The sequence below is a fragment of the Limtongia smithiae genome, assembly GCF_038497785.1.
Source record: "Limtongia smithiae strain NRRL Y-17922 unplaced genomic scaffold V1518scaffold_12, whole genome shotgun sequence".
In the NCBI taxonomy this organism is placed as follows: domain Eukaryota; kingdom Fungi; phylum Ascomycota; class Lipomycetes; order Lipomycetales; family Lipomycetaceae; genus Limtongia; species Limtongia smithiae.
Window position 1 is genome coordinate 293,105 of NW_027117633.1, and position 26,397 is coordinate 319,501.

Genomic DNA, 26,397 nt, shown 5'->3' on the forward strand with positions numbered 1-26,397 from the left:
CTTCGTGGAGGGCGCATAGAGTGCGTGGGAGTAGCGGACGCGAAACACCGGCAAAACGCGAGCGACGCGACAGCCGGAAGCGGTCTAGCGACAGCCGGTGCTCTAATCGGCTTAGCGCGGCTGCGTGCGGCTGGGCTGCGCGACCGTGCGGCTGCTGAGATCGTCGCGGCGGTAGAGGTGAGAGAGCGAGGCGATCACAGCGCGGTGGAGGGCAGACGAGAGGACGAAACAACAGGAAGCAGAAGAGTATGGAGGCAGAAGAAGAGGAGACGGAGATGGAGATGACGAAGAGGGAGCTTCTAAGCGCTTGAAAATCGCAGCGACTTGAACAGAAGCACTCAGGAGAAGCCAATTTAGATACCACTCTAATTTTTAAACGCGCTAGACCACGCGCCGGGTCCACTTTGGGACGAGTTAGACCATCGCGTGCGAGTTTGAGGGTGCTCTGAGTGAGGACGATGCCAGAAAGGGAATATGGTACGTAGGATAGAGTGTAGGAGTCGTAGATGAGGATGGCGGAGGAGGGAGGCTGAATGCACGCGTCGCAGCGCCGCATGCAGCAGCAGCGACGATACTGCAAACTTCACCGCCCTTCTCACGTTCTACACAACCCCTCACCCACCACAGCCGGCACCCTCTCCTCATTCCTCTCTGCCTCCCTCCCTCCCTCTCTCACGCACGTCGACACTGCTGGTCTGTTTCATTGTCTCCGCTCCTCTCGGCAAACGCCACCCCCACCCTCTCTCCACCCGCCACCCCCGTCATGCCAGACCTCCTCTCCTCCTTCTTTCTCTTCCCCCACGGCAAGTCCGCGCTCTCCTCTGCCACCTCCGCGATGGACACCATCACCACCCTCTGTGAGCGCCTTGCCCTCGCTATCCATGTCGAGGATCGCCGCGCCTCCGTGCTCGGCCTGAAGAGCTTCTGCCGCCAGTACCGCGAGGCCGTGGTCACTCGCGGATCACGCGCGTTGCTGCACGAGCTCGTGCGGGACAAGCTCGACACCGAGACAGTCAAGGTTACTCTTGAGACGATACTAGTGCTTTTCGTGCGCGATCGCGCCGCAAACGACTCCGAGACCGACTACATTTCGCTCTGGCTCGCTGACGCGTTCACGCAGGTACGTCTTCGTGCCCCCCCCCCTCTCCCGTCTCACGCTAACAACCTCCCAGAAGGACGAGACTATTGCGTCGGTCATCTCGATCCTTGAGAACAACGACCTCTACGTCCGCGTGTATACCCTCCAGCTGTTGTCTGCTATCCTCACACTCCGCCCCGAACGTGTCAAGCAATGCGTACTCTCCAACCCTGCGGCTGTCTCGCAGATCGTCGCCATCATCGATGACGAGCGCGACAATATCCGCACCGAGGTGCTCAAACTACTGGTCCGCCTCGCGGATGGGAATGTAGCGATACAGAAACTTATTGCATTTGAGAACACGTTCGACAAGATCTTCGACATCGTCGGGCACCATGGCGGCATCGACGGGGGCGCTACCGTCGGCGACTATTTATCCCTACTTGCGTGTCTACTTCGATACAACTCGTCGAATCAGACATCCTTCCGGGAAACAAAATGCACTCCCAGGCTCGCTGCGCTGCTCTCGGCGGAATCGACATCGCCGAGCAACGACCCGCTCATGGTGCGCAACCTCACAATGGTGCTTGAGATCTGCAGATTTTTTGTAGCACCAGACTCCTCCCAGACCTCAGCAAACCAGCTCGTCTTCTTCAACGACGGCATCTTCATGAGTGTGCTTCGCCTTGCCTTCTCAGCAAACTCGGATCTGCAAGTCCGTGCTGTTGCACTGCTTGCGGCTGGCGATCTACTCCGCGGTAACCACGACATTCAACAGACGTTCAGCTCTATCGACGTACCATACATCCGCATCTCGACGCTCGGCGACATGAACCACACACAGACCTTCGCAGAGACGATCCCGGTGACACGCGGCCTTGTGGACTGGACTCTTTCAACCTCCTCCGTGCACGCGTTCGATCTCCGCGCTGGCGCACAAATGTGTCTCGAGGGATACTTTGCGCACAACAACCTCTCGCGGACCTTGTTTCTCGACGAGTCGACAAAGCTATACTACGAGTCTGCGCTTAGCTGTCCGTACCCGCCTAACGATCGGCAGATCTGCGAGTTCCGGGTGATCTTTGACGAGGAGGTCGGTGTGCGTACTGATCCGTACCGGATGTGGTTCGCGTGTGTTATTCTGCTGCAGATTCTTGAAGGCGGACAGGATCTCAAAGACCGCGCGCGTCGGGTGAAACCTTTCGGGAATGACGGCGATGCCGGGCAGACTGCGATCCAGAAACTGGCAATGAATCTTGTGTATGCGCTGCAGAACCATCTCGACATCCGTATCGGCGTGGGCTACATTATGCTGCTGTCGGTCTGGCTGTACGAGGACTACGACGCCATTGACGATTTACTCAGCAACGAGGTCGTCGTCAAAGCACTTATCGCCCAGATTTCACAGTTTTCCGGCAATGACGTCATTCTAGAAGGAATGTGCATGTGCCTCGTCGCCTCATTTTACGGCTTCTCGACAACGCAGTCACCATACTCGCGACAATTGCTTCACAGACTCATCGTGAGCCAGATTGGCCGCGACGCGTTCACTGCGAGACTGCGCCTGTTGCGGGCCCACCCCACGATTCGCAACTTTGATTCCTCTGAGATGCTCGAATCTGTCCGCGACGAATCTGGTCTTCCCAATGTGCTATTCCACCGAATATTTGTTGACTTTTTCAAAGACCGATACTCCCGCCTTCTCAAGGTTCTCGACAAGGACCCGTCGCAAGATCCGATCAGTCCAGAGGTGATTGCCGCGCAGAATGAGCTTGCGCTTGAGACGATGGAGGCCATGAGCAAGGAAATCGAGGCGCTGCGCGGTCAGGTCGAGGCGTTTCGGGTGGTCAAGGATTGTGGACACGATGACTCCGAAACCGTCTCGCGCACTGATGAAACCGATGAGCCGTCGTATTCTGGCACCGTGAGTCCTCTATCAAGTCCGATGGTTGTGTTTGAAAAGTATCACGACCTCGACTCGCTCTCACACCACCGTAACATCAGTAGCGGCGGCGGCGGCGTTGGTGGCGACGCAGAACGTGACGGCGGACGTGGTAGTCGTATGAGCTCTGTCGCTGCGGACGAGCGCATGCGAGATCTTGAGGCGGAGAATTCGGAACTTCGACAGCGACTGGAGTTGCTTGAGTTGCAAATCAGCGATTCTAAGCGCCCCAGTCTGGATTTGTCTGATGTCTCGAGATTGCAGGATGGATTGCCTGGCAGTCCGTCGCCGTCGTTGCGCCCATCGACCGCAGACACGGACGCTAATTCGGCCGACTATTGCGAATAATGACTAAGACCGATATCAACACACAGAGCTGATTCAAGTGTACTATATGATTTGGGAACGGCGGAACTACTGATGGCATAATATCCCGGGGCAATTGCTTTACTTAGTTTTGTATATTTAAGGAGGATTTGAAGGTCTTGCGGACCAATGTATGATAAGTGAAGAAGATTCTGTACATATTTGGACCATTTTAATGAAAAGTAAATATTTATGGCATTATACAACAGTGCGTTTTTTTGTTGCGGGTCTACTCAGTCCAGGAGATCAAAAACATCATGCCGGCGCCGAGGAGCATTGCGACGGCTTGCCAGACGCCCTTTTTGAGCTCGCCGAATTTAGTCAAGCGCGCGTCGGTGGCGAGGATCTCGGGGATCACGCCGACAGTGGCTATGTACAGAAAGCCACCTGGGAAGATTAGCATTGCAACACCGGGGAGGTTCGAAGGGAGAGCATACCAGCGGTGAATGGGAGAACCAAGTCGCCTACCGTGCAGGTCGTTCCAAACAAGCCCGAGGACGAGGAAGGCGAAGAATGTGACACATTCTTCTCGTCCTCAACGGCGCCATAGGTAGACAGGTATTGAATCCCGATGCCGATAAAAGTTCCGAGGAACGCGCCAATGGCGGTGATGAATTGCGCCCCCATGGCTTTTGACTTGGAAAAGCCGCCCTGGATGAGCAGTGCAAAGTCGCCTACCTCGTGGGGGATTTCTGGCGTGCAAGGTTAGTATTGACAGCACGTTGGGGGGAAAGGATGCGCACCATGGAAAAAAACAGCGAGAGTGGTAGTTGCACCTACGCTCTGGCTCACGTAGAACGAGGCCGCGATGGCGAGACCGTCGGTTATGTTATGCGAGAAGTCAGCGATGAGATTTAAGTACGCGGAAAGTTTGACCGATGCGCCTGGTTCCTCAGGGGTAGCTGGTTCGGGCGGAGGGGGGGCAGAGATGGTGGTAGAGGCAGCGGTCTTGCGACTACGCAAGCGATCCGCGATGGTCGACTTGTCGTCCTCTATAGCCGTCGTCGTCGCAACGGCGGGTGTGCTTTCGTGCGAATGCGAATGCGAGTGTCCATGTTCATGTTCTCCACCCTCACCGCCAAAAATCCGCATTAACTTATCAAGAATGATAAACGCGCCAAACCCGAAAAAGATAGCCAAACCCAACAAAGAGTTTCGGTGTTCTTCGACGAGCACAAATTGCACGTGTTCCGGGTCGTGGCTTTCGCCGAGGAAGGTTTGCGGCATCAGATGGAAGAACACGTCGCCTAATAACCCGCCGACCGCGAAGGCGACGAGGATGGAGAGGGAAGAGGGGTCAATATTTGGTGGGATCTCCGGTTGTTAGCGGCGCACATAGAAAGGTGAGGGAGGGGAGACTACCAGGGCAAGGAAAAGGTTAGGCGGGCCTGAGATATATGCAGTTGCCAAAATTGCGTTTAAGCCGGGACCTATTCACGTTAGAATTTGGATATGTAGTATTGGGACGGGGGTGAAAACGTGCCGAAGGGGAAGAGCACCGCGAAAGCTTGCTGCACGAATCCAGTCTCCTCAGTCTGCGCACTAGCTTTGAGCGTATCAAGCTCTTTTACGACTTCACACGTCTGTGCCGCATCTCAGAGTCAGTTTCCACGGAAGTGAATAATGGGATCAAGAGGGAACTCGCCTTCAACTGTTCTTCGATGTAGTGCAGATCAAACCCGCCAGAGTCGGTAAGCACCTGTGCCGATGCCGCAACAGCGCAGCATCCAAGTACCGCGGCAATAAGAAGGGGGTATGCTGGTCGTGAGAAACGGGGCATTGTGTATCTATAATGCGTGCCGGTGGTGAGCAGTGAGGAGTGGTTGGTATAAGTGTGCAGTCTGTTCTTAGGCCGTGTTAGCAGATTGACTGATCTGGCCATTGCCAAAGAGAAAAATCAATAGTTAGAAGTTGGGAAAACATACTGTCCGCGAGAAGGTCGGTTCATACGTGGCCCCGGACCATGAGGTGGGCTAGCGAGTAGTGAGGATTGCAGAGGAGTAGCCAGGGGTCCTCGCCGCGTCGGTCGCGTCGAGGCCCCCGCCGCCGCAGCACAAAACCCTGCGCTTACAGTCCGTACTGCCGTAGTTTGTTTACTGCGCATTTTAATATGATCTTGATCAACGAGCGAAGAGCTTCAATTAAGTACTACGTTGGCAGCTGAGTCTAACGGTTTGGCGACACCGCGCTTCTAGCGCTTTGAATGGTACACACTGCGTCGCTCGAGAAGATATAGTTCGATAAGCGAGTAGGTGACTTGTTTGGTGGTATTGCTAGATATAAGTAGTAGTCCATGCAATATTGTGTGTAGAGACCGTGCAATTGTATAGTGGGCTGAAAGTGCTCACGACATGCTGATACCATGGCGGTGGTGAGCGTTGCGTTGTCGTGGTGTTACTGAATGCTGCGCACGCGCTGTTGCAGATGGAGAGAAAGGCGTGGCATGCACCTCTTTGTACAGACATTCGGACAGCGTAGTGTACTCGAAATTGCGGCTTCCATGTTGAGAAGTACGACCACTGCACGCAGCTGAGCGTGTCGCCTCTGGCTTGTAATCTTCGTAGACAAAAGCTACAGTGAAAGTTTATATCTTCTTTGTTCATTTGATTTGAACTGCCTTTTAATATGTTCAAATGTTTGAGGTGTGGTGTCTGCATGTCTATGGCCAGCTGCGAGTTCCAGTTCGAGAACGTGGCCGCATGATGGTCCCCTAATGCATGCGTCGCGCGGACGCAAATATTTTGCAAATTCAATGGATAGGCGTCATCTATAACTTGCTTGAAAGTCAAACAGCTGCTAAGCTCGTCTTGAATGGAGCAGAGAGCAACTCGCTGTGGGAGAGATGTGAGAATTCACCCCCTGAGCACTCCGGCGGAAGTCCGTGCACGCTGGGCGCAACTGGCCTAACGGCGCGGCAGCTTGACTCAGCTGCAGGGGTCACTGATCGCCCAGAATTTCAGAGCCCTTGTCCAATAAGAGACCGTCTGTGCGTATACGAGCTTACCGGTCGTACGTGATGGATGATATATGCTATGTTGGTATAGCGGAAAAAAGCGGTAGAGCCGTAGTGGAACAGTGGCTGACACAGCAGAAGTTCTGGGCGGAGATTTCCAGCCTACATATAGAGTTCGCGAGCGCCGTTTTCAATCTATGACATTCAGAGCGATGGCTAATATGGGTTCAAGTACAAATATAAAAACTTCATGCTTCAGCATATGTATAATACAAACGGCTGGCAAGGAAAGGCTAGCACCTAGCGCGAGCGAAATTCAATTGCAAGCAGATTTGTCATAACAACGTCTGCATTATGGGACGCACAAGCGCGTCACTTCCGTAACTACTAAGTCAGCTGCTTACCTGCCGGCAGACTCGCTCAATCGGATATATACATAGACTTGATAAAGATATACTTCGACTATGCCGTGCACAAGTGCGGAGCAGTTCGATCTCTCTGAAGTGAGCCGGCCGGTATGCATGCGACCATTCACGGCAATTGAGTATCTGTGTCTCTTACACAGAAACAGTTGTGAATGCATGATCTTAAATTTATTTCCTAAATCGTGTTATTGTTGGAGTATATTCCGATCTTAATATTAGCATTGCAAGAGCTAGCAGACCCAAAGATTTCAAGGTCTGCGAGAAATAAACCCAGTTCGCGCAGGGATCTCTCATTTATCATCAACTGTAAGTGGGTCAAGCAGCAAATGACAGAACTAGATTTAAAATTAATGCTGTCTTTCGTGCGTGCTCTTCCTAGTCTTTGTCTACGCGACCTCCACCCACAAAACTCGTCTCTTCTCTACCCCTCGTCAGATAGGCATACGCCAGTAATAACGCCGGTGTATATCTTATGGTGTCTTCGCAATGCATAACGCAGACAGACCGCAGATGGAGATCATTAATGATCCGTCGACACAAGGAAACCCAAACTGGAGATCAATTTTGTTGTCAAAGTGCCTCACTGTTGAGTCGAACAACAAATGATATCGGCGGTACAGAGCAGCAGGCCATCGGCATTCGGTCAACAGAAATATTCTCGAGGTCAATCTTCCATCACCATGTAGCATCAATCAAATCGGTAGAGTCAGTGTGACAGCACCCAATTTCAGTCCCGCCGTGCGGGTCGAGGTTCACAAGCACCCTACAAGACCCTCGCACGTGATACTTGCTACTCATGTCCAGCCAATCGCGTCCTCGAAGATTGCCGACACGCCCACCTTCATAATCACCAAACAACAGTGCAACTACCGTCAGTCTATCCTGCACGCCCGCCACACCTTCACCACAGCCAAAATGATCAGTACAGTCACTCGATCAGCCGCCTTGGCTGGTATACGCCGTTCTGCGGCTCTACCCACGTCCCGACTCATGCTGGCCAGCAGTATCGGCGCCGTCCGTGCATACTCTGCCGACCACGGGCACGATAGTCATCATGGCCATGGCGCCGCGCATGATGAGCATGGACACGATGATCACCACGGCGAGGAGGAACATCCCGCACGAGGTGGGTATTCCGCTTCTCCCGTTTAATACCACAAATGTACTAACGAATGCTCTATAGAACTCTTCACTGTACGCATATACTTACGAACTGATCCCTCAGTCTCAGAACGCTAACAGCTCGATAGCCACGAACATTCGGATACATCGGCGCGACCGCCCTCTTCGTTGCTCTCGGTGCTACCTCCGGCAGCGTCCTCAGCGTGTGGTAGTCTCGCTCATAAATATACACGTTCCTCCCTATGCATCCCCGCGGCAGCGCCACGCCCCACCATTTCTCCATTAGAAATGCATTTGTATAATGATATCCATCTACCTAACTACACATTTATGCTATATATTACATCCCGCTTTTCCTCTTCTCCGCGAGAATCAAAGCCTCCATGCGCTGCAACGATATCCGCAACGACGTCCCGCCACCGCGCTCGCTGTTCTCCTCAAGATACGCCTCCATTCTCGCCCGCGCTTGTCTGAGTCGTTGCGTCACCGGGAACGCCTTGTCTACGTCCCCAGCCCCACCAAACGCATCCTCCGCGTTCTCGTCCCGCGCTTGCTCTACCCTGACCGCTGCAGAGTTCAGCAACAAGTCAAATAACTCCTTCCACATGTCCTGCTGCCAATACCGCTTAAACCCCTGCGCGACGCGGTACCGCTTCCGCCGACCGCTCGCAGCACTCGCGTCTGCCATGGTCTCGATGTGCTTGCCAAATAACAGCATGTGCACTATACTCGCAAGCCCGTGGTAATCGACTTGGTAACTCCATGGCCGCAGCTCGCGCATCTCCGCGCAATCCTGCTCGCATGTTTTCCAGTCCGCCATGAATTGCACACCACGTGGGTACGACGTCAAATCAATCGCACGGCCAAAGTCGATCAGCGAGATGCCCTTTGTCCGCCACCCATTCTCGCCTGTACGGATGTATGCGGATGACAATTTGCCGGAGTCGGGAAGCGAGAGCGCTGCCGTAGACTTCCCGCTCTTTGTAACGAGTCGGACCATGCAGTTATCCGGCTTTAGATCGCCGTGTAGAATGCCAACCCCATGCAGCGCTTCGACCGTGCGCAGCAACTCGACTGTGAAAAACATTGCGAGCCCTTCATCAAGCCCAAGCACCGGCGAGGATGCGGTCTTGACACTGTCGGCCTTGAACAAGTTCACAATGTCGAGAATCGTGCCTTGGTCATTGTACTCCATAACCAAACACGACGCGTCTCCGTACGTGTGCAATTCCTGTGCGCGTATAATCGAATCCAACGCGCGCATCCGCACGTCTTGCGCTAAGTTAGGTGCGCATGCGGTCGTGGTCAAGCGCCTCTCGGTTTCTCTGAGCGCGTAGAACTCCCACGCGTTCGATGGCTGCTCCATTTTGATCGCGCACAAGCGGCTCCCATCCGGAATAATATTCTCTGCGTCCTTATCGTCGGTGCTCGCGGATTCAAACAAATACACCGGAGCAAACGCGCCTTCGCCGAGTACTCGTCGGAAATGATACGTCGAGTGTCCGAGCACAACATCCGTGTCCGCCGCCAATGTGCCTGAAGAGCGCTTACTCGCCTTTGACACCTTCGCAAGCACGTCGCACTTTCCCAACGTCTTCCCTTTGTGGTTCAAATATCCCGCAAACGAACTTATGCCCGGATGTGCATTCTCCAGAATCGTCGCGCGAATACTCTCCTCCATAGGATTCACCAGCATGTCCTTTACAATAGGCGCATTATCCCACACATTCGTCGTCGACGTAACCGCAAACTTGGGGAAATACGGTACCGGCGCATGTCGCTCGGGCGGGTGTTCAGTAAACGGCGACGAGGATGCGCCTTCTTCGTCAAGGTGCTCTAGGAATCTGTTGTTTCGATGTACGGCTGTGCGAGTGATTGTTGCGATGGACTCTGTTGTCTCGACGATTGGAGTCATCATTGCAATTTTGAATCGGTCTTTACCAGGTACAGGAATGCGTTCTTGCTGTGGTGTTGCCGGGAGAAGAGGAGGTTGTTGTTGGGGGATATTCTCATCGTTCGCGTGTTGCTCGTAGTGTTGATTCTCGCTTGTGCTATCTTTGTCACACATGGCAGGTGGTTGTGTTACATCGTCTTCATCTTCTTCGTCCTCTTCCTCTTCCTCTTCATCCTCATCCTCGTCGCTGTCCTCCTCGGCGTCGTCATCATCATCGTCGTCATCATCCTCATCCTCATCGCTATCAGCCACACCCTGAGGCTCTACAGCGTCGATGTCACATTTCAGCGGCTGATTAAACAAATCGTAAATCTCATCCGTAGCTGCTCGCGTATGTACCGTCATCGTTGGCGACGCCGGTCTCCTCCTGATCTCAGGCGAATCCTTCAACGGCATGCTTTGCGTGACGTTCTTCATAGGCGTCTGCCGCTGTGCTTCCATCGCTCGCGCTTGCAACATCTGCTGCTGCGCACGCTGATGTTCGCGCGCGCGTTCCTGTTCACGCTGTAGTTGTCGTTGCCGCGCATGCCAGCGTAGCTCTTCAAAGGACATCTCCTCGTCATGTCCATCCAGGTATATCGCATCCAAATTAACCACAAACCTTTCTGCCCGCTTCGGCTTCTGTCCCGTCACCGCCGGTGTCGGCGCAGGTCTCAAAGTCGCCCCGTCTGGTGCAGCTGCAGCGGATGAGTCTCTGAATATTGATAATTTCGCTGACACTGCATGCTGCTGCTGTGGTCGCTGCATATGCATGATCTCGCCTGCGAGTGGTCGCGAAGCGATCGTGTTCTCCTTCCGCCGCTCCGCTATACTGCCTATCGTCTCCCACCCACCAGCGCCTTGCTCGACCTTACCACTCGCGCTGTCGTCGGGATCCACGAATATTGCCATCTTCTCCCGCTGTCGCGGTCGTTCATGTGTAGATGTGCCAGCAGCTTGTAGCAGATTCGCATCGCGGTCGAGTATGGTGAGTTCCTTAGTCGCCAGGGCTGGGCGTGCGACCTGCATCGCGGGGGATCGCGGTTCATTTGGATCTGGCGGGTTATATTCCACCCGCTCGACAAACTGTTCATACCGCCTGCGCAACCGATCTACCGGCCTTGCTTGGTTCTCAATACCGAGGACGTACACCTCCTGCGCCTGGTGCTTGCGCCCCAACAACTCAAGATACTTTGCGTACTCCTCGTAAAAGGTAGCCAGCTGCGCACCGATTCCCTTTTGAAACAAAAACGAGAACACTTCGCGTGGATTGTCGTTGTACCTCGCATACTCGAGCCAGATCCGCAGATACCGTGGGTCGTTGGCGTAATAGCCCGTGCTCGCAAACTGCGTCGTACACCGCTCAAGTAACTCGACAAGTCCACTCTCTGCGCTCGCGCCCTGCGGAAACTTCTCGTGCGTCCAGGTGATGTACTCAATCCACACCTCCAGTGGATCATCGAGATCCTCAGACTCGTTGATGCGCCGCTCAAACTCCTCGCGTTCGAGAGCAAATGTGCTACCGCGCCCGTCGGACGCCAGGGAGGCGTAGCTGAACGCTTTCGCCAGCGCTGCCGCTGAACGGCCTTCTACCAGCGGCGCGATATTTTCCTTCTGGTGCTCAAACATGTCAAATAGCACCACTCCGTCGGATGCCATGGTGCTGCAACAAAAACCGCGAAACGTGCAAGGCACGATTGTGCGCGTTCGCAGAACGAAAGTCAACAGCGACGTTGCCGGGGAAACTACTATGTATCACGTGCCGTTGGGAGAGAGTGCATATAAACTTTAAATTTTTCAAAGCCCGGAGCCGACTAGCTCCTAGTCCACTCCACACTTAACCGACACCAATAGAACACAAGCAATGGACTCACGCACGGTTGGAATCCTTGGTGGTGGCCAGCTCGGCCGCATGCTAGTTGAAGCCGCGTCACGCCTCGACGTGACCACACTCATCCTCGACGCCGAAAACGCGCCCGCCAAGCAAATCCGCACCTCGGATGCCCATGTCACCGGTTCCTTCGCCGACGCTGCTGCGGTTCGCGAGCTGGCGGACAAGGTCGACGTGTTGACGGTCGAGATTGAGCATGTTAACGCAGACGTGCTGGTTGAGCTAGAGAAGGAGAAGCCGCAGCTCGAGATACACCCTGCGCCGGCGACGATTAAGTTGATTCAGGACAAGTATCTGCAGAAGGAACACCTTATCAAGCACGGTATGGCGACTGCGGAATGCGTCTCTATTGAAAGCACGTCCGAAGCGCTACTAGATGTTGCCAAAAGCTATGGATACCCGTACATGCTCAAGTCGCGCACTCAAGCCTACGACGGCCGCGGTAATATCGTCGTCTCAAGCGAAGCCGACATCCCCACCGCGCTGGCAACTCTGCACGATCGGCCTTTGTATGCCGAGAAGTGGGCACCGTTTACGAAAGAACTCGCGGTAATGGTGCTCCGCGAGCGCGACGGCACGGTGACTTCGTATCCCACGGTGGAGACGGTGCAGCAGAACAACATCTGCCACCTCGTGCTCGCGCCCGCGTGCGTGCCGGATTCGGTGCAGACCAAGGCACGGTACCTTGCGGAGCAGGCTATTGCCACACTTGCGGGCGCCGGTGTGTACGGTGTGGAGATGTTCTTGCTGGAGGATCACTCTATTCTTCTGAACGAAATCGCGCCGCGCCCGCATAACTCGGGTCATTACACCATCGACGCGTGTGCGACCTCGCAATTCGAAGCGCACATTCGCGCCATTCTCGGTCTGCCAATTCCCAAGGACGGCTTAATAATGTCAACCCCGTCGACGAACGCCATCATGCTTAACATCCTCGGTGGCGAGCAACCAAACTCCGAACTCGAGTTCTGCAAACGCGCGTTGACGACCCGCGGTGCCACTATTCATTTATACGGCAAAACCACGCGGCCGGGACGGAAAATGGGACACATTAACATTGTGGCAGGAAGCATGGATGAATGCAAAACCCGCCTCGCACGGATACAAGGCGTTGCCTCCACCAACACCACCTCACTCTCCTCCTCAGCGTCTCCTCTCATCGGTATCATCATGGGCTCCGACTCCGATCTCCCCGTGATGGCCGCCGGCGCCCGCATTCTCGACCAATTCGGCGTGCCTTTTGAGATCACGATCGTCTCCGCACACCGCACGCCGTTCCGCATGAGCAAGTACGCGACCCAGGCCGCCGCGCGGGGCCTCAAGACCATCATCGCTGGCGCGGGCGGCGCAGCACATTTACCGGGTATGGTAGCCGCGATGACGACCTTGCCAGTGATTGGTGTTCCCGTGAAGGGGAGTACCCTTGACGGGGTGGATTCGTTGCATTCGATTGTTCAGATGCCGGTATGTATTTGATGTGTGTGCTGAGCGAAATAGAGGCTTACGAGTTGCAGAGAGGCATCCCCGTCGCGACCGTTGCGATAAACAATGCGACCAACGCGGCGCTGCTCGCCATCCGCAACCTCGCGATATTCATGCCGAAGTACCAGCTCAAGCTGGAGCAGTACTTCGCCGACATTGAGAAGGAAGTCCTGACAAAGGCTACAAAGCTCGAAACCTTCGGCTATGAGAATTTTCTCAATAAGTAATTCAATTGTGTTATTACATGTCCAAAACAGACGAAATACAAACAAGCACTAGATGTTACATGGGATTAAAGATACTTAATGTTACACTAGACAACCGCGTCCGTCTCGGCAGCGAAGGCACCGACCTTGGGCTCGGCGAGAGTGATGTGCTCGGTAGCAGCAACCTCAGCGGGTGCTGCTTCGACTGGTGCGACGACCTCGACAGGCACGGTCTCGACCGGGGCGACCGCAACAGGCACGGTATCAACGACCGCGGTCTCGACTGGAGCAGCCTGAACAGGGGCGGCAGCGACCGGAGCAGCGGTTGGGGCGACGGCAGCGGCGGCGGCAGCCGGGACTTCAGACGAGGTTGAGCTCATGGTACCGCGCGGTGAGAGCACCTTATTGCCCGAGGTGACAACCTCGTTGATCACGCCCCACCACTTTTGCAGATCCTCGTACGTGGCAGTCTTGAACTCGTAAGTGTGCTTGCGACCGATGGTGCTGAGCACGTCCTTGCCGGTGATCTTGAACTTGTTCTTACCGCTCTCGGCGGAATACGCAGCGCCGAGGTTGCAGTCGGGCAGATACAGCGAGAGTTCGGGATCAGGGTTCTGCACGTAGTCCTTGGATGCGAACTGGTGCAGGAACTTTCCGGGGGTGACAACGTAGTACGCCGAGTTGTAGGTCTTGGAGAGGGTCATTGTGCCCTTGCGCTGAACGACGCCTTCGATGAGTGCGACAGTGGCCTCGTGGTCCTTGTTAGGGAACGTAATGCGGTCGATCGTACGCTTCGGCGCGGCGGGGTCCGCGAGGATACCCTTGGATGACTCGACAAAGGCGGACCACTCAAAGTCCTCGGGGATAGCAGTGAAGGCGTTGGTTATCGCGCCAGATGCATCGCGCTGCGCGTCCCAGAAGGTGATTTGAAACTGCGAGAGTAACGAGAAGGTCTGCTGGATGCCCTGCACGATGTGAGACTCAAAGGTCTTGAAGTCCTTCTGGATGGTCAGGAGCGAGTCCCATTGGATATTCTCCTTCAGCAGCTGCGCGTCGAGATCGTGCATCGCCGTACGCCAGAGTACGTACGGGTCTTTAGCGGCCTCAGGCTTGACGGCGAAGTTGCCAAAGGAGGACGTGCTCTGCGCGAGCGCCTCGATGGCCTTTTGCGTGGCCGCGCGACATTTCTCGACTTCCTTGGAGTCCTTGAGACCGTTCGAGCGAAGCCCTTTAATGTGCTCTTTGACGTCGTGAGATAAGCGCTCGACTTGGGGGATCACGGACAGCTTGATGGACTTTTCGCACTCAACTGCGGCATTAAGCGTGGCCTCGGACTGTTCACGGAGCGCAAAAAAGCCGCCGGATATGCCGCCGTGCGCGGGCGCCGCATCGCTCGAGGCAGCCTCTGCGGCGGCATCCTCAGCGGTATGCACGGCATTAAAGTGCGGGACGTCCTGGATAGTGCGGGTGATCTTGTCATAGTTGTGCGCGGTCTCATGGTAGAGTGCGTGTTGGGCGGCGACGTAGTCCTCCAGAAGCTGGGTGAGGTGACGCCATGACTCTAGACGGCCAAGAAGAAAGACGGTGGGATCGGAGGTCTCGAGGGGGAGGTACTCCTTGTGGAGGCCACTAGTGGTGTTCTCTGGAGCGGCGGCGGCAAGGCCGGGAGGAACTTCAGCGTTCTGCATTGTGATGAGGGGAAGTAGGAAAGGGGGAGAAGAAGGGGGCTCGTGGGGCCTTAAGTAGTGGTGATCCTGGCGTGATCCGCGCGTGCCGCATGCGGCGATGTTCGTGCACACAACACAAGCCCCTGCTCTGCGTCATTGCGCAGCCCGCTCGTGGGGTTAGGGCACAACCAGTATTGCGGCTCACTCGCTCGTCTATTGTTGCCTACAAGCCACGAAAACTACCACGCAAACGCCTCCTCGAAATACTCCACCTTCCCCGGCGCCGCCTCCATGTGCCGCACCACGCTCGCGCGCACGTCGTCGTTCATCGCTGGTGGACCGCATACCAGTACGGCCACGCTCCCGTTCGCAGCGCTGATCACCTCGCCCACAACCTCTTCCATCTCTGGCCGACGATAGGTGATCTCCGTGATCCTGCGCGCGTCGAAGTTCTCCTCGTCGGACGACTTTTCGTCCGACTCGTCCAGCTTGTCCTTGTTGCCAGCATTGCCGCCTGCATTCCGTGCCGTAGTCATGTAGATTTCGAAATCAATCTTGCTGGCCCCGCCGAGCAACTGCTCAAGTTCGTGCGGAATCCACGCCAGGGCATCCTCATCGTGCACAACCCACCGTACAATCACGTGCTGGCCCGACTTGTTAAACTGCTTCAGCTGTTGTGCGTACGACAGAATCGCCGTCACACCGATGCCGCCCGCGATGAGCAACACCGTGCCGAACTTCTCCACCGGGTGGTGGTGCCCGTACGGACCCTCCACAAACACCCGCAAGTCGCCCGTGCCGCCGCCCTTCGTGAGTCTGTTCGCGATCGTCTTGGTGATTCCCTTGTGTGTTTTAGCAAGCAAGATGATGCTATCCTCCTCGCCCGGTAAGTTCGACTGGAATACGGTAAACGGATGCGACTCCCAGAATCCGGTCGGCACCATGACATACACAAACACGTGTGCACCGGGGAAGAATGCCCACGTCTTGCTCTGCTTGATCCGCGCGCGGAACACGTCCTTGCCACGCAGCTCGAACGGCGTCTTCAACAGCCCGCCGTTCAACCCAATTCGCACGAAACGCACGAGTCTGTCAAAGCACCATAACGCAATCGACACCTTGAGCCACTCCGTGTACCCAAATTCGTCGATGTTCACATGCACGTAGCATCCCACGATAAAGAACACGGCTAGAAAAATATGAATCGCTAGGAAGATCTCGTATGTCCAGTGACGTAGCACTTGCCACGCAAGCCCAACCATGACGCCCGCGATAGCCGTAGCCAACACGCCGTAAATCCAGTATGGTTCCAAAAAGTCCGACGCCAGATAGTCCCCATCAATACCGTCGATCGTCCAGCACACAGAGTGAATCAGTGCGTTGATGAACATCGTCCGTGAGATCCACCGATGGTACACGTTGAACGTGTCAAACGACCAGCCCGTCGCCCAGATCAACAGGTTATTCCGAGACGCAAATAAAAACACAAGTGGAATCTGCGCAAACGCAATCAACCCCGTGCGGTGTGACAAGAACACGACTGCCTGCTCCCTCATGCTCACGTCGTAGATGTTTGGGTAGTACCGGTGGTATCCGATGGAAATCAGCAAAAGATTCAACAAGCAGTGGAAAAACACAATGAGGGACTGCACCCGCGTCGGAACGAAGCCAAGCAATGCCAACGGCTTGCTGTGCTTCTTGCCCGCGGTAGCCGGCAGCACAACGTGTTTCCGCACAAAGTTCATCTTCACGTTAATCATGGCGTTCGGAGCAATGCGATTCGCCAACGACCAGATGATACCAACTAGCATGACCAGGCACCAGTATCCAATCATTCCTTCTCTGCACATAGTCAGCATTAACTCAATTTCATGAACGAGAATGACTTACCCCATCCATGTACCATTGTTAATCTCGCCGTAAAGGACCTTGTAATACTTCAAGGACTCTTCGTAAATAGTCTGGTTCACCGTCACCGGTGCGTCGACGGTCTCTCCCGGCGTCAACGTGTCAAGCTGCACAATCCACCCTGTCTCAGTCGCATTTTCGTAGATGTACTTGAGCAGCGTCTCATTCGTGACCAAGCCGTAGTCGCCGCACTCGTATGTCATCCACGACCAGATACTATTTACCTTCTTCGGCGAATTCGTGTACATGCAGTCCATAAACGACGCCAGCAACTTATCGTCCACGCACGCCGATTCGTAGTCCAAAGCTGCATAGCCCATGTAGGTAACAACTGCACTGACGCCTTCAAGGCACGCCCACTCTTCGTTCCATGTGTTCCAAGCTGCCGCGTCGCGCGCGAGCAGTAGCACGGATGCCAGAAGCGAGAAAGAAGCTCCAAGCAATCTCATAGCGGGGAAGATGTGAGGAGGGGTATCGCAGTAGTCAGAAATCAAGAACGCAATAGCATGGAGACAGAGTATATATAACAGCGTCAGATGAACTGCGATCAGCGGCAGCGCGAATTTTGCAGCAAATCAGATGCGGAGTCCGACGCTTCTGCAGGTGCCATCCTTGTGCACTCCCCACAGGTGGGCAGGCGTATGTCGCCAGCACGGCGCGCGCCGAGCCGGCTGCGCGTGTACCATGCGGGGGCACGCACAACAGAGAGCGAGAGACTAGCTCGAAGGGGAAGCACCGGGCACGTCCTTCAAGTCTTCAGCACACCGAATTCGCGTTGGCTGGTTTCAAATCGTGGACGCGGACTCCCTCCGCAAGTTTCTGCATAGCTAGGCGCGAAGTGCGTGGCGATGAACCGTGTACCTCTTGTCTGTCAGACACAAGCATATTAGTGCGCCATGGCACATGATTCGCACTCGCTAAAGCTTCACGAATTGCGTGGCCATATTGTCCCTTTGTCTAGCTCCTTCGCCATCCAAGACACTAGTGCGAGTTTGCCTTCTCGTCTTTGGTGTCATATTGCCAGGCATTCTCAATCTTGGCGCGGTGTTGAACCGACAATCAGCGTATCAACAGCAGCGGCCATGAGCATACGACCCCGAGCGCACGAAGCCTAGAATACAAGCGGTGCAGTTCGCGTGATCGCCAAGACTCCCATCGCCGCCTCGTAGCTGCAAATAATCGCGCGTTCCCTGGAAGAAGTTCTCGCGGTGGCGCGTGCATCTGATAATCCAGAACACGGTACCCTGTTGCCATCTTCGCGCGGCGCGGACGACGGCACTAGTTCACTACTACTCCTGAAAATCGCCAGAGTGAAGAACCACCACAATCCTTGTTGTACGAACAACCCCGGCCAGGTCTGTAGAAAATCCCGCTCGTGAGCCCATAAGCGCACGGGAAGACGCTCTTCTCTTGCGACCCTTCGTCCCTCCTGTCCCCTCTTCTTCCTCTGCAAAACTCTCGGGTAACACAGACCACCTCGGGTTACGCCGAATTTTCAACTCCGCCTCCGGCGTCACTCCTATCTATCCTATATCAGATAATCGCTTCATGTCGCGATGCTCATCCACGCCCTGCACCGGATGCAGCTGCGGGCATCTGTGATGTCCTCGGGAAACCGCCGGCAGCAACTTCCAGTGTCCGGTGTCCACCACTGCAGCGGCATTTTCAATCAGCCGTTGCGCTGAGGCGACAACTTTGTCTTGCCTAGACTACTTAACTGTTTCGCCACATAAGCTTATTTTTCGGCCTGTGTCACACCCGAACACCGTCTACCGCTCGCGGAGTGCGGGCGGGACTGTTTAACTTTGGTTATCAGATGATCGTGCGCAAATCAGATTAAATCTCGCCAGCGCACTTCGTGGGAGGGGGCCGGGCTAGACGCGCAACTGCCAAAAATCTGCGGTGTGCCCATGTAACCGTGAAACGCGTATAACTTGCTCTTGTTCCTGGCTGGGGCTCGAAAATATCCAGAGAGGAGCGCAACTTGCAACGCCGACAAGCTCGCGACATCGGGCGCGTGGGGACCCTTAAGCTGGCGAAAAATCTCACTTGTACGCCCCGGCCTCGCGGACGCCGAGCAGTCCGACGAGTAGACTACACTCTTAGCACAAGGCCAAGCTTTTGTTAGCGCGTCCAGGATATCAAACTTGCAGCGACGGACATAACGTTCGCTCCTTCTTCATGATGCTGCCAAAGTCTAGACTTCCGCTTAACTAGGTCTAGACTTTCCCACGCTTGGATCCCCATTCCACGCGTTTCATTTTTCTTGTCTGGCACGCCACCACACAATGCGGTTCGGTGGTGCTATTGGCTTGCTTGAAATCGTCTGGCAAGCGCATTGTCCACGATCAGTTGTTGCTTCCTCTGTAGCTTGTTCCCTCTGACTACCAGTGTGTGCTTGTGCTGTGACTTTCGAAGTTTCGAGTTCGACAGCGCAACGAGAAATCTTGCACAATCGTTGTCGCATCAGCGCTCGGACCGCGCCACTTGTAAACGTGTGCCGTGCAGGTCCAACTTTGCAAAGTGACAGGCCGTGAATTAACGACAAATCAGGTCGTGACAAAATGGCGTCAGAACTGTAGTTCTATTGCGTTTGCTAGATTGCATACAGCTACAAGTTATACAAGTGGTAGTTTAACATCTGAACCAGCTACGCGCATTGAAGGCTCGAATGCATCGCAAGGCACACAGCGCGGCATGCGCGGTGATTCATTCATTTTGATTCCCCATCTCGCGAGTGCGACACTTCACATGCACAGAGTCCGGCTTTCCTTATCGAACTGCAATAGTCCTCACCAAGATCCGAAGCCAGCAAGCTGTTGTGTGGCTTGAAACACCACAAAAACAAGCTTAATTCAAAATGAAGCATCACGCCGGTAAGTTTATCATACATCGATTTCCATTGCTACTAACGAGACTAGTTCCCGCCATCCAGTTCGCCACGAACAATGACTGGCTTGACTCATCTTCGCATCATCGTATGTAAAGCGGGGAGGCAAACACGCCACAAGAAAGGTAGAAGAGACCATGTGTACAATGTCTGGGCAGACAGGTATTGATAGAGACAATTGTGCACATAAGTGCAGACTAGAATTATTATGGGAGGATCTTGGATTCGCTATAATATAGACTGCGGGTCAATAGCCGTCGAATCACGATATGCGCTTGCGTCTTGCGTTTGGACGCTTTGCTCACATTCTCAATGCCCATGGGCCGCACTGCTACAGAACAGAATTATGCACTTCTATTGCCCTCTAACATTCCAATGCCAGTCAACAATCATGAGTCTTGCTATTCACTGTACAGCTCTCGAACAGAACAGACGCACTATATCAATGCATGTGAGTCTATAGCGAAATGACAGAGTCAGAAAGCTATACACAAATAGTACATTCAGATGCACAATTGTAGGCGATGGTCTCAAGCAGGAATGAGAAATCAGAGTCTATGAAACTGGTATAAGCAGGATGACGCAGTTCCACATCGCGATGAGAAACTGACGTCGAGCATGAATCAGGTCTTCGAGCAATCCAAAGCGTGCTTATCAACAATACTCATATCATAGCACCACTACATGTAAATTCACAATATCAGCGTTGGCGGGCCGTAACAGATGGGACAGTACTATCAATGTGGTACTGCCATCAGCGAAATCGTATGTTGTCCTAGATCAAGACGCGACGTAAATATTCTAATCAAATTGCAATCGATATACACACCAGTGGTGAGGCAGCAACCAGTCAACTGCCAACAAATCGTATTGCACCTAGCAGTGCAAAATCTCGATCAAGCAGGCCGCGATGACACGGGCGGAGAGCACGCGTGCTGGGAGAAAGGAGCTGTAAGATTGTAAGGTTCTTGTACTTTGAACCCTGCGCGTTCGCGCCTTCCAGCACCGAAAAGATAGTATTGACGAGCGTACATCGACGCGTGCTTGCCACCCCGACCCCTCAGTTCCATGATCGCGACGCTGTACGTGTTGTCGAGCGGCCACCACGGAGTACGTTAGCAACAGCATATATACGATATCCTGCGCAGCAGGCGGCGTGAATTATCATCAGCAACCGGCACACACTTGAATAGTACACAAATGGAGACCGACGACGGGATAGCGAATATTCTCGACATGCTTGATACCGAGAACGGCAGCGTTGGTGAGGGAGGCGTTGGCGTGCCCGGCGTTGGCGTGGGTGGTGTAGTGGGTATGGGCGTCGTGGATCAGATAAACGTCGACGTGAACGGTGTGGACGAGATGGACGGCGCGAACGGGATGGGAACGTTTCACGGTGATTATGAAGTTAAAGAACAGGATAAATGGCTTCCCATAGCAAATGGTGCGTATTTTAATTCCGTGTGTGGGGAGTGTCTGTGTGCAAGTGCTGACTGTGCTACAGTGGCAAGAATTATGAAGATGGCGTTACCTGAGAACGCAAAGATATCAAAAGAGGCGAAGGAGTGTATGCAGGAATGCGTTAGCGAGTTTATATCCTTCATCACAAGCGAAGGTACTTTTCATACTCACTTCATATCGTCATCTCACAGTGATACTAACAACAATCTTAGCTTCCGAGAAATGCTCCGCCGAGAAACGGAAAACAGTCAACGGCGAGGACATTCTTTTCGCGATGACCTCTCTAGGTTTTGAGAATTATTCAGAGACGCTAAAAATTTATTTAGCAAAGTACAGAGAAGTATGTCTCCCGCCACTACTTCATCATCTACGTTCACTGACTAACTCTATCTAGTTCATTGCAAGTCGATCAGCGCCGAAGTGATAGAAATGCCTTTCTTCCCTCCGGTCGACGGGGGTGTGTATTATTATTTTGTTACGGCGGTAGCTCTTTTATGTTATTTAATTTGAGAACAAAATCTGTGCTTTGTTTGTATTTTGGTTCACGGGTTTGCGCAATACAGTATATATCACAAGCTAACTCTAGACCGTTCGTATATTACTATAACGTTCTCGAGCAATTGTCTCTGATACTACAAAACTATTATAAGCCAAAAAGAGATATATAAAAAGCACAAATTATGTGGATTTTGTCGTGTCGTCGTCATGGGTCGCATGGTTTACCCGGGATGCAGCCTTGACAACCTCTTGAAAGATCATAGATGCCGTCCCCCCGCGGCCAAATGACGGACGTCGCTCACCGGCAGCAGCCGAGGGCACTGCGAGGGAGTCTGACTGCGGAATAGTATCGTCGTCGTCGTCCGCAAAACCGAGCGCCTTGATCCGGTTTGCCAAGCGCACGGCCTCGATTGCTTTGATGAACTTGTGGCGCGCGTTGAAGCCCTCACGGATTGCAGGCAGCAAATCATTTGCGGTTGCGCTCGTGCCAGAGATCCACGGGTGTTGCAGGAGCTGGTCCGCCGTCCATCGCGCGTCCTGGTCAAACTTGAGCATGTGCCGAATGAAGTCCTTGGCGTCGTCAGACACGCCGGACCAATACCGCGAGCTGAAGAGAACGCCGGTTTCGCGCGCCTCGAGGATGTATTCCTCGGAAGTCTCGCTGCGGAAGGGGAGGTAGCCGCAGAGAAGGGTGAAGGTGATGACGCCCAGACTCCAGATATCGCAGGGCTTGCCGTGGCCACTCCGCATGAGAACTTCAGGGGCGGCGTAGCCGAATGAACCCGCCATAGTGCTGAGCACCTGGTCGTCGGATGAGAGGGTCTTTGCGATGCCGAAATCAGCGAGCACGAGCGGGGAGTCAGGTTTTGTGGTGAGGTAGAGCAAGTTTTCGGGCTTGAGATCTGGAATTGTTAATGTCAATATTTGGGTATGTATGTGGGAGACATACCCCGATGAACGATGTTGAGCTGATGGAGATATGCAATCGCACCGAGGACCTCCTTAACGGTCTGTACGGCATCTTGTTCGGTGAACTGGTCGTGATTAGCAACGCTTACGGCGACAACACAAATGAAACAATTACCTTTCCGCGCTCGATAATGCGCTCAAAAAGCTCACCGCCGCACGCAAGTTGTGTAACGATATAGTACTTATCCTGCACAAAACCAAGTCAGATCATATGTCACAGATGCGTGTCGTAAGTACATCCGTACGCCACGCCGCCTGTACTCTCGCCTCGCCAGAGAAGTGGGAACACAACGCACCTTAGACTCAAACCAGTCGCGAAAGCCGACAATGTTGGGGTGGTTAAGCTGCCGCAGGAGATTGAGCTCTTCGGCGACCATGGCCTCCTGGCCCTTGACCTTCTTCTTCATAATGACCTTGATCGCAACGAGCTCGCCGTCGGCGATGTGGGTGCCCTCCTTGACAACTCCATAAGTACCGGCACCCTACTTAGAGATTAACATACAACGCAATTGACCGCAGAAGAAAGAGGATACGCACGAGAACTCTGCCGAACTTGTAAGAAGCCTTCTTGTCGAAGGTGGGGGGCTGGTTGGAAAGCTTGCCATAGAAGGAGTAGAGAGCGGAGCCAATGGCAGGGACCGGTGAGATGTTGGGGGAGAGAGAAGATGAGTCAGACATGATGGTGCAGGATATTGTGAGGGGGGTATCGACGTTGAGAGAGGAAGGGGGAGGAAAGGAGGAATGGTAAAGAGGAGGATGAACATCACACGAACGTGGGTGCGAACACGGCATTGATTGCGAGCAGATGCTGGGGACCAGAGTACGGATCCCGCCAAAGTGGTCGCGCCTGATACTGCCGGATTCTCGGTACCTGAACAGTGCTCATCGCATCTCGCATCGCCTGCGTACAGGCCCACGAACTCTGCCAACGGCCGAGTTCCCACGACGGCACAGAACACTCTGCGCCAGCGAAGAGCACACAGTCTCAAATCGCCACCGAAGATAAATATTTGGCTGCTCGGAATCAAGTGCTCAGTTCTGCTTCCCGCGTTCTTGCAGCATCAGTAGTCGCGACGTTCATCCTGCATTTTACAGCGGCCTCTGCAGGCCCTGCAGTTCTTCATGATATAATTCACTACCTTCCCCACCCCACCATCCACACCACCCACCGCAAAATGCAACTCAAACACGCCCGCACCCTCCCCGCCCACGCTGACCGCGTGTGGCACCTGGCCGCACATCCATCTTTGCCACTCCTCGCCGCCGCCACCTCCGACAACTCTGCACAAGTCTTCTCACTCACAAACTTTCTCCCACTTGCCTCGCTCGACGGCAACCACAAGCGCAGCGTGCGCGCGCTGGCGTGGAAGCCCACCACCGAGTACAGCAAGGAGGTAGTGTTGGCGACTGCTAGTTTCGATGGGACTGTGGGTGTCTGGGTGCGTGGCGAAGGCATGGACATTCAGGACGGTGACTCGGACGACGAGGGCGGACTTGAGGAGTGGGAGTTTGTTGCAAGCTTGGAGGGGCATGAGAATGAGGTCAAGAGCGTAGCGTGGTCTGGGGATGGCCAATTTCTTGCGTCGTGTTCCAGAGACAAAACCGTTTGGATATGGGAGGGTGGGTTTGCGTCTTTGCTTCTGCTTCAGTTAGCATGCTAACATGCACAGCCGACGACGATAACGAGGAATTCGAATGCGTTGCAGTCCTCCAAGAACACGCGCAAGACGTAAAGCACGTCGTTTGGCACCCTCTAGAAAACGTATGTCCCTGTTCCTCATGACCCCTCTACATCGCACAGCACTAACGTTGCAGCTCCTGGCATCCGCGTCTTACGACGACGCAATCCGCCTCTGGCGCGAAGACGACGACGACTGGGTTTGCGCCGCCGAGATCGTTGGCCACACCTCCACCGTCTGGTGCATCGACTTTGACAAGCGCGTCCCCGAAAACGGCGCCCGCATCGTCTCCTGCTCCGCTGACGAGTCCGTACGCGTGTGGACGCGCGTGTCTGTCTCCGGACTGCGTGGACCGAGAGATATCCCGTCCACATTCAGATCCGACCCAGTATCCGAGAATTGGGTACAAGAAGCGGTACTCCCTGCTGCGCATATGGGGCCTATATATTCAGTTGCGTGGAGCGGGATCAGCGGCCGGATAGCATCCGTCGGTGGCGACGGGTTACTGGTCGTGTACGAAGAAACCGAAAAAGGAACCTGGACCATCGTCACACAGCAGCACGACGCGCATTCCGTTTTTGAAGTCAACTCCGTCTTATGGACGAGGCAGTATCGACAACAATCAGATAGCTTAACCGAGCCCGTCGAGCTACTTCTCACCGCCGGTGACGACGGCAACATCAACGTCTGGGAAGCATCTCTAAAGTGATGCCGCATGTAATATAGTCTGCATTTTTAATATCACATACGTGAATACATTGAACTTTTCGAGTGCGAATTACTCATTTCTTAACCCGCTTTTTGGGAGGCTCGTCGTCCTCCTCTTCGTCATCGTCGTCGTCCTCGTCTATATACCGTTAGTCACCAGCTCGAAATGCCAAACGACTATTCGTACCTTCAAGATCAATCTCTTCGTCCTCCTCGCCGTCATCCTCCTCGTTAACCGCCTCAGCTAGACATCGTTAGCATCTGCACAGTCTCGTCACATAAAGCAACAACTCACTGAAGAGCTTCACCGCATTCGGATATAGCTCGTCCGCAATCACAACTGCGACCTCATGCGCCTTGGGAAACACATCTTTCCCCGCCTCATCATTAACCCAATCGAAAAACGAAAAGAAACTAACCGGTGCGCCGGGCTTCTGCGCCGTCAACTCCTTGCCCTTCTTCCACACGATGGGAACCTTGGTCGACTTATACATGATCCGTCCCGCCTCTGTGATGTCCTCGCTGTCTTCCTCCTCCTCACCGTCGACAATGTCCTTGGGCACAAAGGAGAATGTCTTCGCAAGGACGAGGGTCTCAAGGAACGGGTTCTCCTTAAAGGTGAATGTAATTGTGAACGTACGCGGATCTGCCGCATCTCGATCCAGGTGGATCGCTTCCAGGAAATCAATCAACTACCACGCCGTCAGTATCCAGCACACTTCAAAGCGCCACAAGTGCAAAATACCTCAGCGTCCTGCGGCGTAAAGTACTGATCAATCTCATCGCCAAGCTGCTCGATGGCGAGTGGCCAGAACTTTTCGATCTTACTCGCGATCGCTTTCCGTTGTTCGTATAGCGGCTGTAATAGCTTTGCCGAGTACTTTGCTGTGTTGGAGTATCAGTCTATGCACTTCTCAGCGCTGGCCTCTCTCACTCAAGGTAACAAAACTTACCAATTTCAAGGTCTGCCTTTTCGAATTCAATCTCCAACTTTGCCAGTTCCGCGAAGCTGATCTTCGGTTAGTTAAGTCACACGCATGTCAAACACGCTTAGACTGTTACATACGCTGCTTGGGTTTTGTCGGCCATCGTCCTGTTGTATAATCTGTCGGCACGAATGATAACTTAAAAGCACAGTTCCGTGACAATTCTCGGCTGGAGTGTCGAACGAAACAGTCTTGAATGTGCTAAGGATACGCCTGATGCAGGTTTGCGTTTG

General features: G+C 53.9%; 11 protein-coding genes across 11 annotated transcripts; 5 read left to right on the plus strand and 6 right to left on the minus strand.

The window, feature by feature from the left end:
• Positions 1 to 594: 594 nt before the first annotated feature.
• V1518DRAFT_387279 (p115 like vesicle tethering protein) lies at positions 595 to 3,587 on the plus strand. The gene is made up of 2 exons (XM_066901712.1): positions 595 to 1,120; positions 1,173 to 3,587. The coding sequence occupies exons 1-2, from the start codon at positions 764 to 766 to the stop codon at positions 3,366 to 3,368; spliced, it is 2,553 nt and encodes an 850-aa protein (XP_066757688.1). The 5' UTR covers positions 595 to 763; the 3' UTR covers positions 3,369 to 3,587.
• Positions 3,465 to 5,375, minus strand: V1518DRAFT_457536 (ZIP zinc transporter-domain-containing protein). Its single transcript, XM_066906576.1, has 7 exons — positions 5,312 to 5,375; positions 5,032 to 5,232; positions 4,870 to 4,969; positions 4,749 to 4,816; positions 4,130 to 4,700; positions 3,824 to 4,078; positions 3,465 to 3,773 (listed from the first exon to the last, which is right to left on the minus strand). The coding sequence occupies exons 2-7, from the start codon at positions 5,164 to 5,166 to the stop codon at positions 3,616 to 3,618; spliced, it is 1,287 nt and encodes a 428-aa protein (XP_066757689.1). The 5' UTR covers positions 5,167 to 5,232; positions 5,312 to 5,375; the 3' UTR covers positions 3,465 to 3,615.
• Positions 5,376 to 7,679: 2,304 nt separating this feature from the next.
• V1518DRAFT_407263 (uncharacterized protein) lies at positions 7,680 to 8,098 on the plus strand (the record flags this gene model as incomplete). The annotated part of the gene is made up of 3 exons (XM_066901987.1): positions 7,680 to 7,890; positions 7,948 to 7,958; positions 8,015 to 8,098. The coding sequence occupies 3 exons, from the start codon at positions 7,680 to 7,682 to the stop codon at positions 8,096 to 8,098; spliced, it is 306 nt and encodes a 101-aa protein (XP_066757690.1).
• Positions 8,099 to 8,226: 128 nt separating this feature from the next.
• On the minus strand, positions 8,227 to 11,523 carry V1518DRAFT_387280 (Mad3/BUB1 homology region 1-domain-containing protein; the record flags this gene model as incomplete). Its single annotated transcript, XM_066901713.1, has 1 exon — positions 8,227 to 11,523. Exon 1 carries the CDS (start codon positions 11,476 to 11,478, stop codon positions 8,227 to 8,229), a length of 3,252 nt encoding a protein of 1,083 aa, XP_066757691.1. The 5' UTR covers positions 11,479 to 11,523.
• Positions 11,524 to 11,645: 122 nt separating this feature from the next.
• V1518DRAFT_421870 (uncharacterized protein) lies at positions 11,646 to 13,490 on the plus strand. The gene is made up of 2 exons (XM_066905320.1): positions 11,646 to 13,174; positions 13,225 to 13,490. Exons 1-2 carry the CDS (start codon positions 11,684 to 11,686, stop codon positions 13,417 to 13,419), a joined length of 1,686 nt encoding a protein of 561 aa, XP_066757692.1. The 5' UTR covers positions 11,646 to 11,683; the 3' UTR covers positions 13,420 to 13,490.
• Positions 13,404 to 15,096, minus strand: V1518DRAFT_421872 (uncharacterized protein). Its single transcript, XM_066905321.1, has one exon. It carries the CDS (start codon positions 15,084 to 15,086, stop codon positions 13,506 to 13,508), a length of 1,581 nt encoding a protein of 526 aa, XP_066757693.1. The 5' UTR covers positions 15,087 to 15,096; the 3' UTR covers positions 13,404 to 13,505.
• A 208-nt stretch (positions 15,097 to 15,304) lies between these two features.
• V1518DRAFT_429282 (ferric reductase like transmembrane component-domain-containing protein) lies at positions 15,305 to 17,422 on the minus strand (the record flags this gene model as incomplete). The annotated part of the gene is made up of 2 exons (XM_066906122.1): positions 15,305 to 16,907; positions 16,956 to 17,422. 2 exons carry the CDS (start codon positions 17,420 to 17,422, stop codon positions 15,305 to 15,307), a joined length of 2,070 nt encoding a protein of 689 aa, XP_066757694.1.
• Positions 17,423 to 20,868: 3,446 nt separating this feature from the next.
• Positions 20,869 to 21,988, plus strand: V1518DRAFT_421880 (histone-fold-containing protein). Its single transcript, XM_066905322.1, has 4 exons — positions 20,869 to 21,307; positions 21,368 to 21,478; positions 21,537 to 21,664; positions 21,719 to 21,988. The coding sequence occupies exons 1-4, from the start codon at positions 21,064 to 21,066 to the stop codon at positions 21,746 to 21,748; spliced, it is 513 nt and encodes a 170-aa protein (XP_066757695.1). The 5' UTR covers positions 20,869 to 21,063; the 3' UTR covers positions 21,749 to 21,988.
• V1518DRAFT_421882 (kinase-like domain-containing protein) lies at positions 21,810 to 23,541 on the minus strand. The gene is made up of 5 exons (XM_066905323.1): positions 23,329 to 23,541; positions 23,088 to 23,273; positions 22,907 to 22,978; positions 22,772 to 22,856; positions 21,810 to 22,724 (listed from the first exon to the last, which is right to left on the minus strand). Exons 1-5 carry the CDS (start codon positions 23,467 to 23,469, stop codon positions 22,003 to 22,005), a joined length of 1,206 nt encoding a protein of 401 aa, XP_066757696.1. The 5' UTR covers positions 23,470 to 23,541; the 3' UTR covers positions 21,810 to 22,002.
• A 399-nt stretch (positions 23,542 to 23,940) lies between these two features.
• Positions 23,941 to 25,233, plus strand: V1518DRAFT_421884 (WD40-repeat-containing domain protein). Its single transcript, XM_066905324.1, has 3 exons — positions 23,941 to 24,411; positions 24,462 to 24,553; positions 24,607 to 25,233. The coding sequence occupies exons 1-3, from the start codon at positions 23,967 to 23,969 to the stop codon at positions 25,177 to 25,179; spliced, it is 1,110 nt and encodes a 369-aa protein (XP_066757697.1). The 5' UTR covers positions 23,941 to 23,966; the 3' UTR covers positions 25,180 to 25,233.
• Positions 25,159 to 26,378, minus strand: V1518DRAFT_421887 (uncharacterized protein). Its single transcript, XM_066905325.1, has 6 exons — positions 26,245 to 26,378; positions 26,132 to 26,187; positions 25,924 to 26,063; positions 25,474 to 25,870; positions 25,366 to 25,422; positions 25,159 to 25,317 (listed from the first exon to the last, which is right to left on the minus strand). The coding sequence occupies exons 1-6, from the start codon at positions 26,265 to 26,267 to the stop codon at positions 25,253 to 25,255; spliced, it is 738 nt and encodes a 245-aa protein (XP_066757698.1). The 5' UTR covers positions 26,268 to 26,378; the 3' UTR covers positions 25,159 to 25,252.
• Between the last annotated feature and the right edge of the window lie 19 nt (positions 26,379 to 26,397).

Excerpts from the sequence above, each read along its gene's own strand:
- V1518DRAFT_387279 (XM_066901712.1), top strand. The coding sequence starts at position 764 with ATGCCAGACCTCCTCTCCTCCTTCTTTCTCTTCCCCCACGGCAAGTCC. Across the intron at positions 1,121-1,172 it reads TCGCTGACGCGTTCACGCAG|AAGGACGAGACTATTGCGTC; the intron begins GTACGTCTTCGT and ends ACAACCTCCCAG.
- V1518DRAFT_457536 (XM_066906576.1), bottom strand. The coding sequence starts at position 5,166 with ATGCCCCGTTTCTCACGACCAGCATACCCCCTTCTTATTGCCGCGGTA. Across the intron at positions 4,970-5,031 it reads ACATCGAAGAACAGTTGAAG|ACGTGTGAAGTCGTAAAAGA; the intron begins GCGAGTTCCCTC and ends GATGCGGCACAG. Across the intron at positions 4,817-4,869 it reads CGCGGTGCTCTTCCCCTTCG|GTCCCGGCTTAAACGCAATT; the intron begins GCACGTTTTCAC and ends TAACGTGAATAG.
- V1518DRAFT_421870 (XM_066905320.1), top strand. The coding sequence starts at position 11,684 with ATGGACTCACGCACGGTTGGAATCCTTGGTGGTGGCCAGCTCGGCCGC. Across the intron at positions 13,175-13,224 it reads ATTCGATTGTTCAGATGCCG|AGAGGCATCCCCGTCGCGAC; the intron begins GTATGTATTTGA and ends TACGAGTTGCAG.
- V1518DRAFT_421872 (XM_066905321.1), bottom strand. The coding sequence starts at position 15,086 with ATGCAGAACGCTGAAGTTCCTCCCGGCCTTGCCGCCGCCGCTCCAGAG.
- V1518DRAFT_421880 (XM_066905322.1), top strand. The coding sequence starts at position 21,064 with ATGGAGACCGACGACGGGATAGCGAATATTCTCGACATGCTTGATACC. Across the intron at positions 21,479-21,536 it reads ATCCTTCATCACAAGCGAAG|CTTCCGAGAAATGCTCCGCC; the intron begins GTACTTTTCATA and ends CAACAATCTTAG. Across the intron at positions 21,665-21,718 it reads ATTTAGCAAAGTACAGAGAA|TTCATTGCAAGTCGATCAGC; the intron begins GTATGTCTCCCG and ends AACTCTATCTAG.
- V1518DRAFT_421882 (XM_066905323.1), bottom strand. The coding sequence starts at position 23,469 with ATGTCTGACTCATCTTCTCTCTCCCCCAACATCTCACCGGTCCCTGCC. Across the intron at positions 22,857-22,906 it reads GCATTATCGAGCGCGGAAAG|TTCACCGAACAAGATGCCGT; the intron begins GTAATTGTTTCA and ends AATCACGACCAG. Across the intron at positions 22,725-22,771 it reads GCTCAACATCGTTCATCGGG|ATCTCAAGCCCGAAAACTTG; the intron begins GTATGTCTCCCA and ends TAACAATTCCAG.
- V1518DRAFT_421884 (XM_066905324.1), top strand. The coding sequence starts at position 23,967 with ATGCAACTCAAACACGCCCGCACCCTCCCCGCCCACGCTGACCGCGTG. Across the intron at positions 24,412-24,461 it reads AACCGTTTGGATATGGGAGG|CCGACGACGATAACGAGGAA; the intron begins GTGGGTTTGCGT and ends TAACATGCACAG. Across the intron at positions 24,554-24,606 it reads TTTGGCACCCTCTAGAAAAC|CTCCTGGCATCCGCGTCTTA; the intron begins GTATGTCCCTGT and ends CTAACGTTGCAG.
- V1518DRAFT_421887 (XM_066905325.1), bottom strand. The coding sequence starts at position 26,267 with ATGGCCGACAAAACCCAAGCAGC. Across the intron at positions 25,871-25,923 it reads TTACGCCGCAGGACGCTGAG|TTGATTGATTTCCTGGAAGC; the intron begins GTATTTTGCACT and ends ACGGCGTGGTAG. Across the intron at positions 25,423-25,473 it reads GAATGCGGTGAAGCTCTTCA|CTGAGGCGGTTAACGAGGAG; the intron begins GTGAGTTGTTGC and ends AACGATGTCTAG.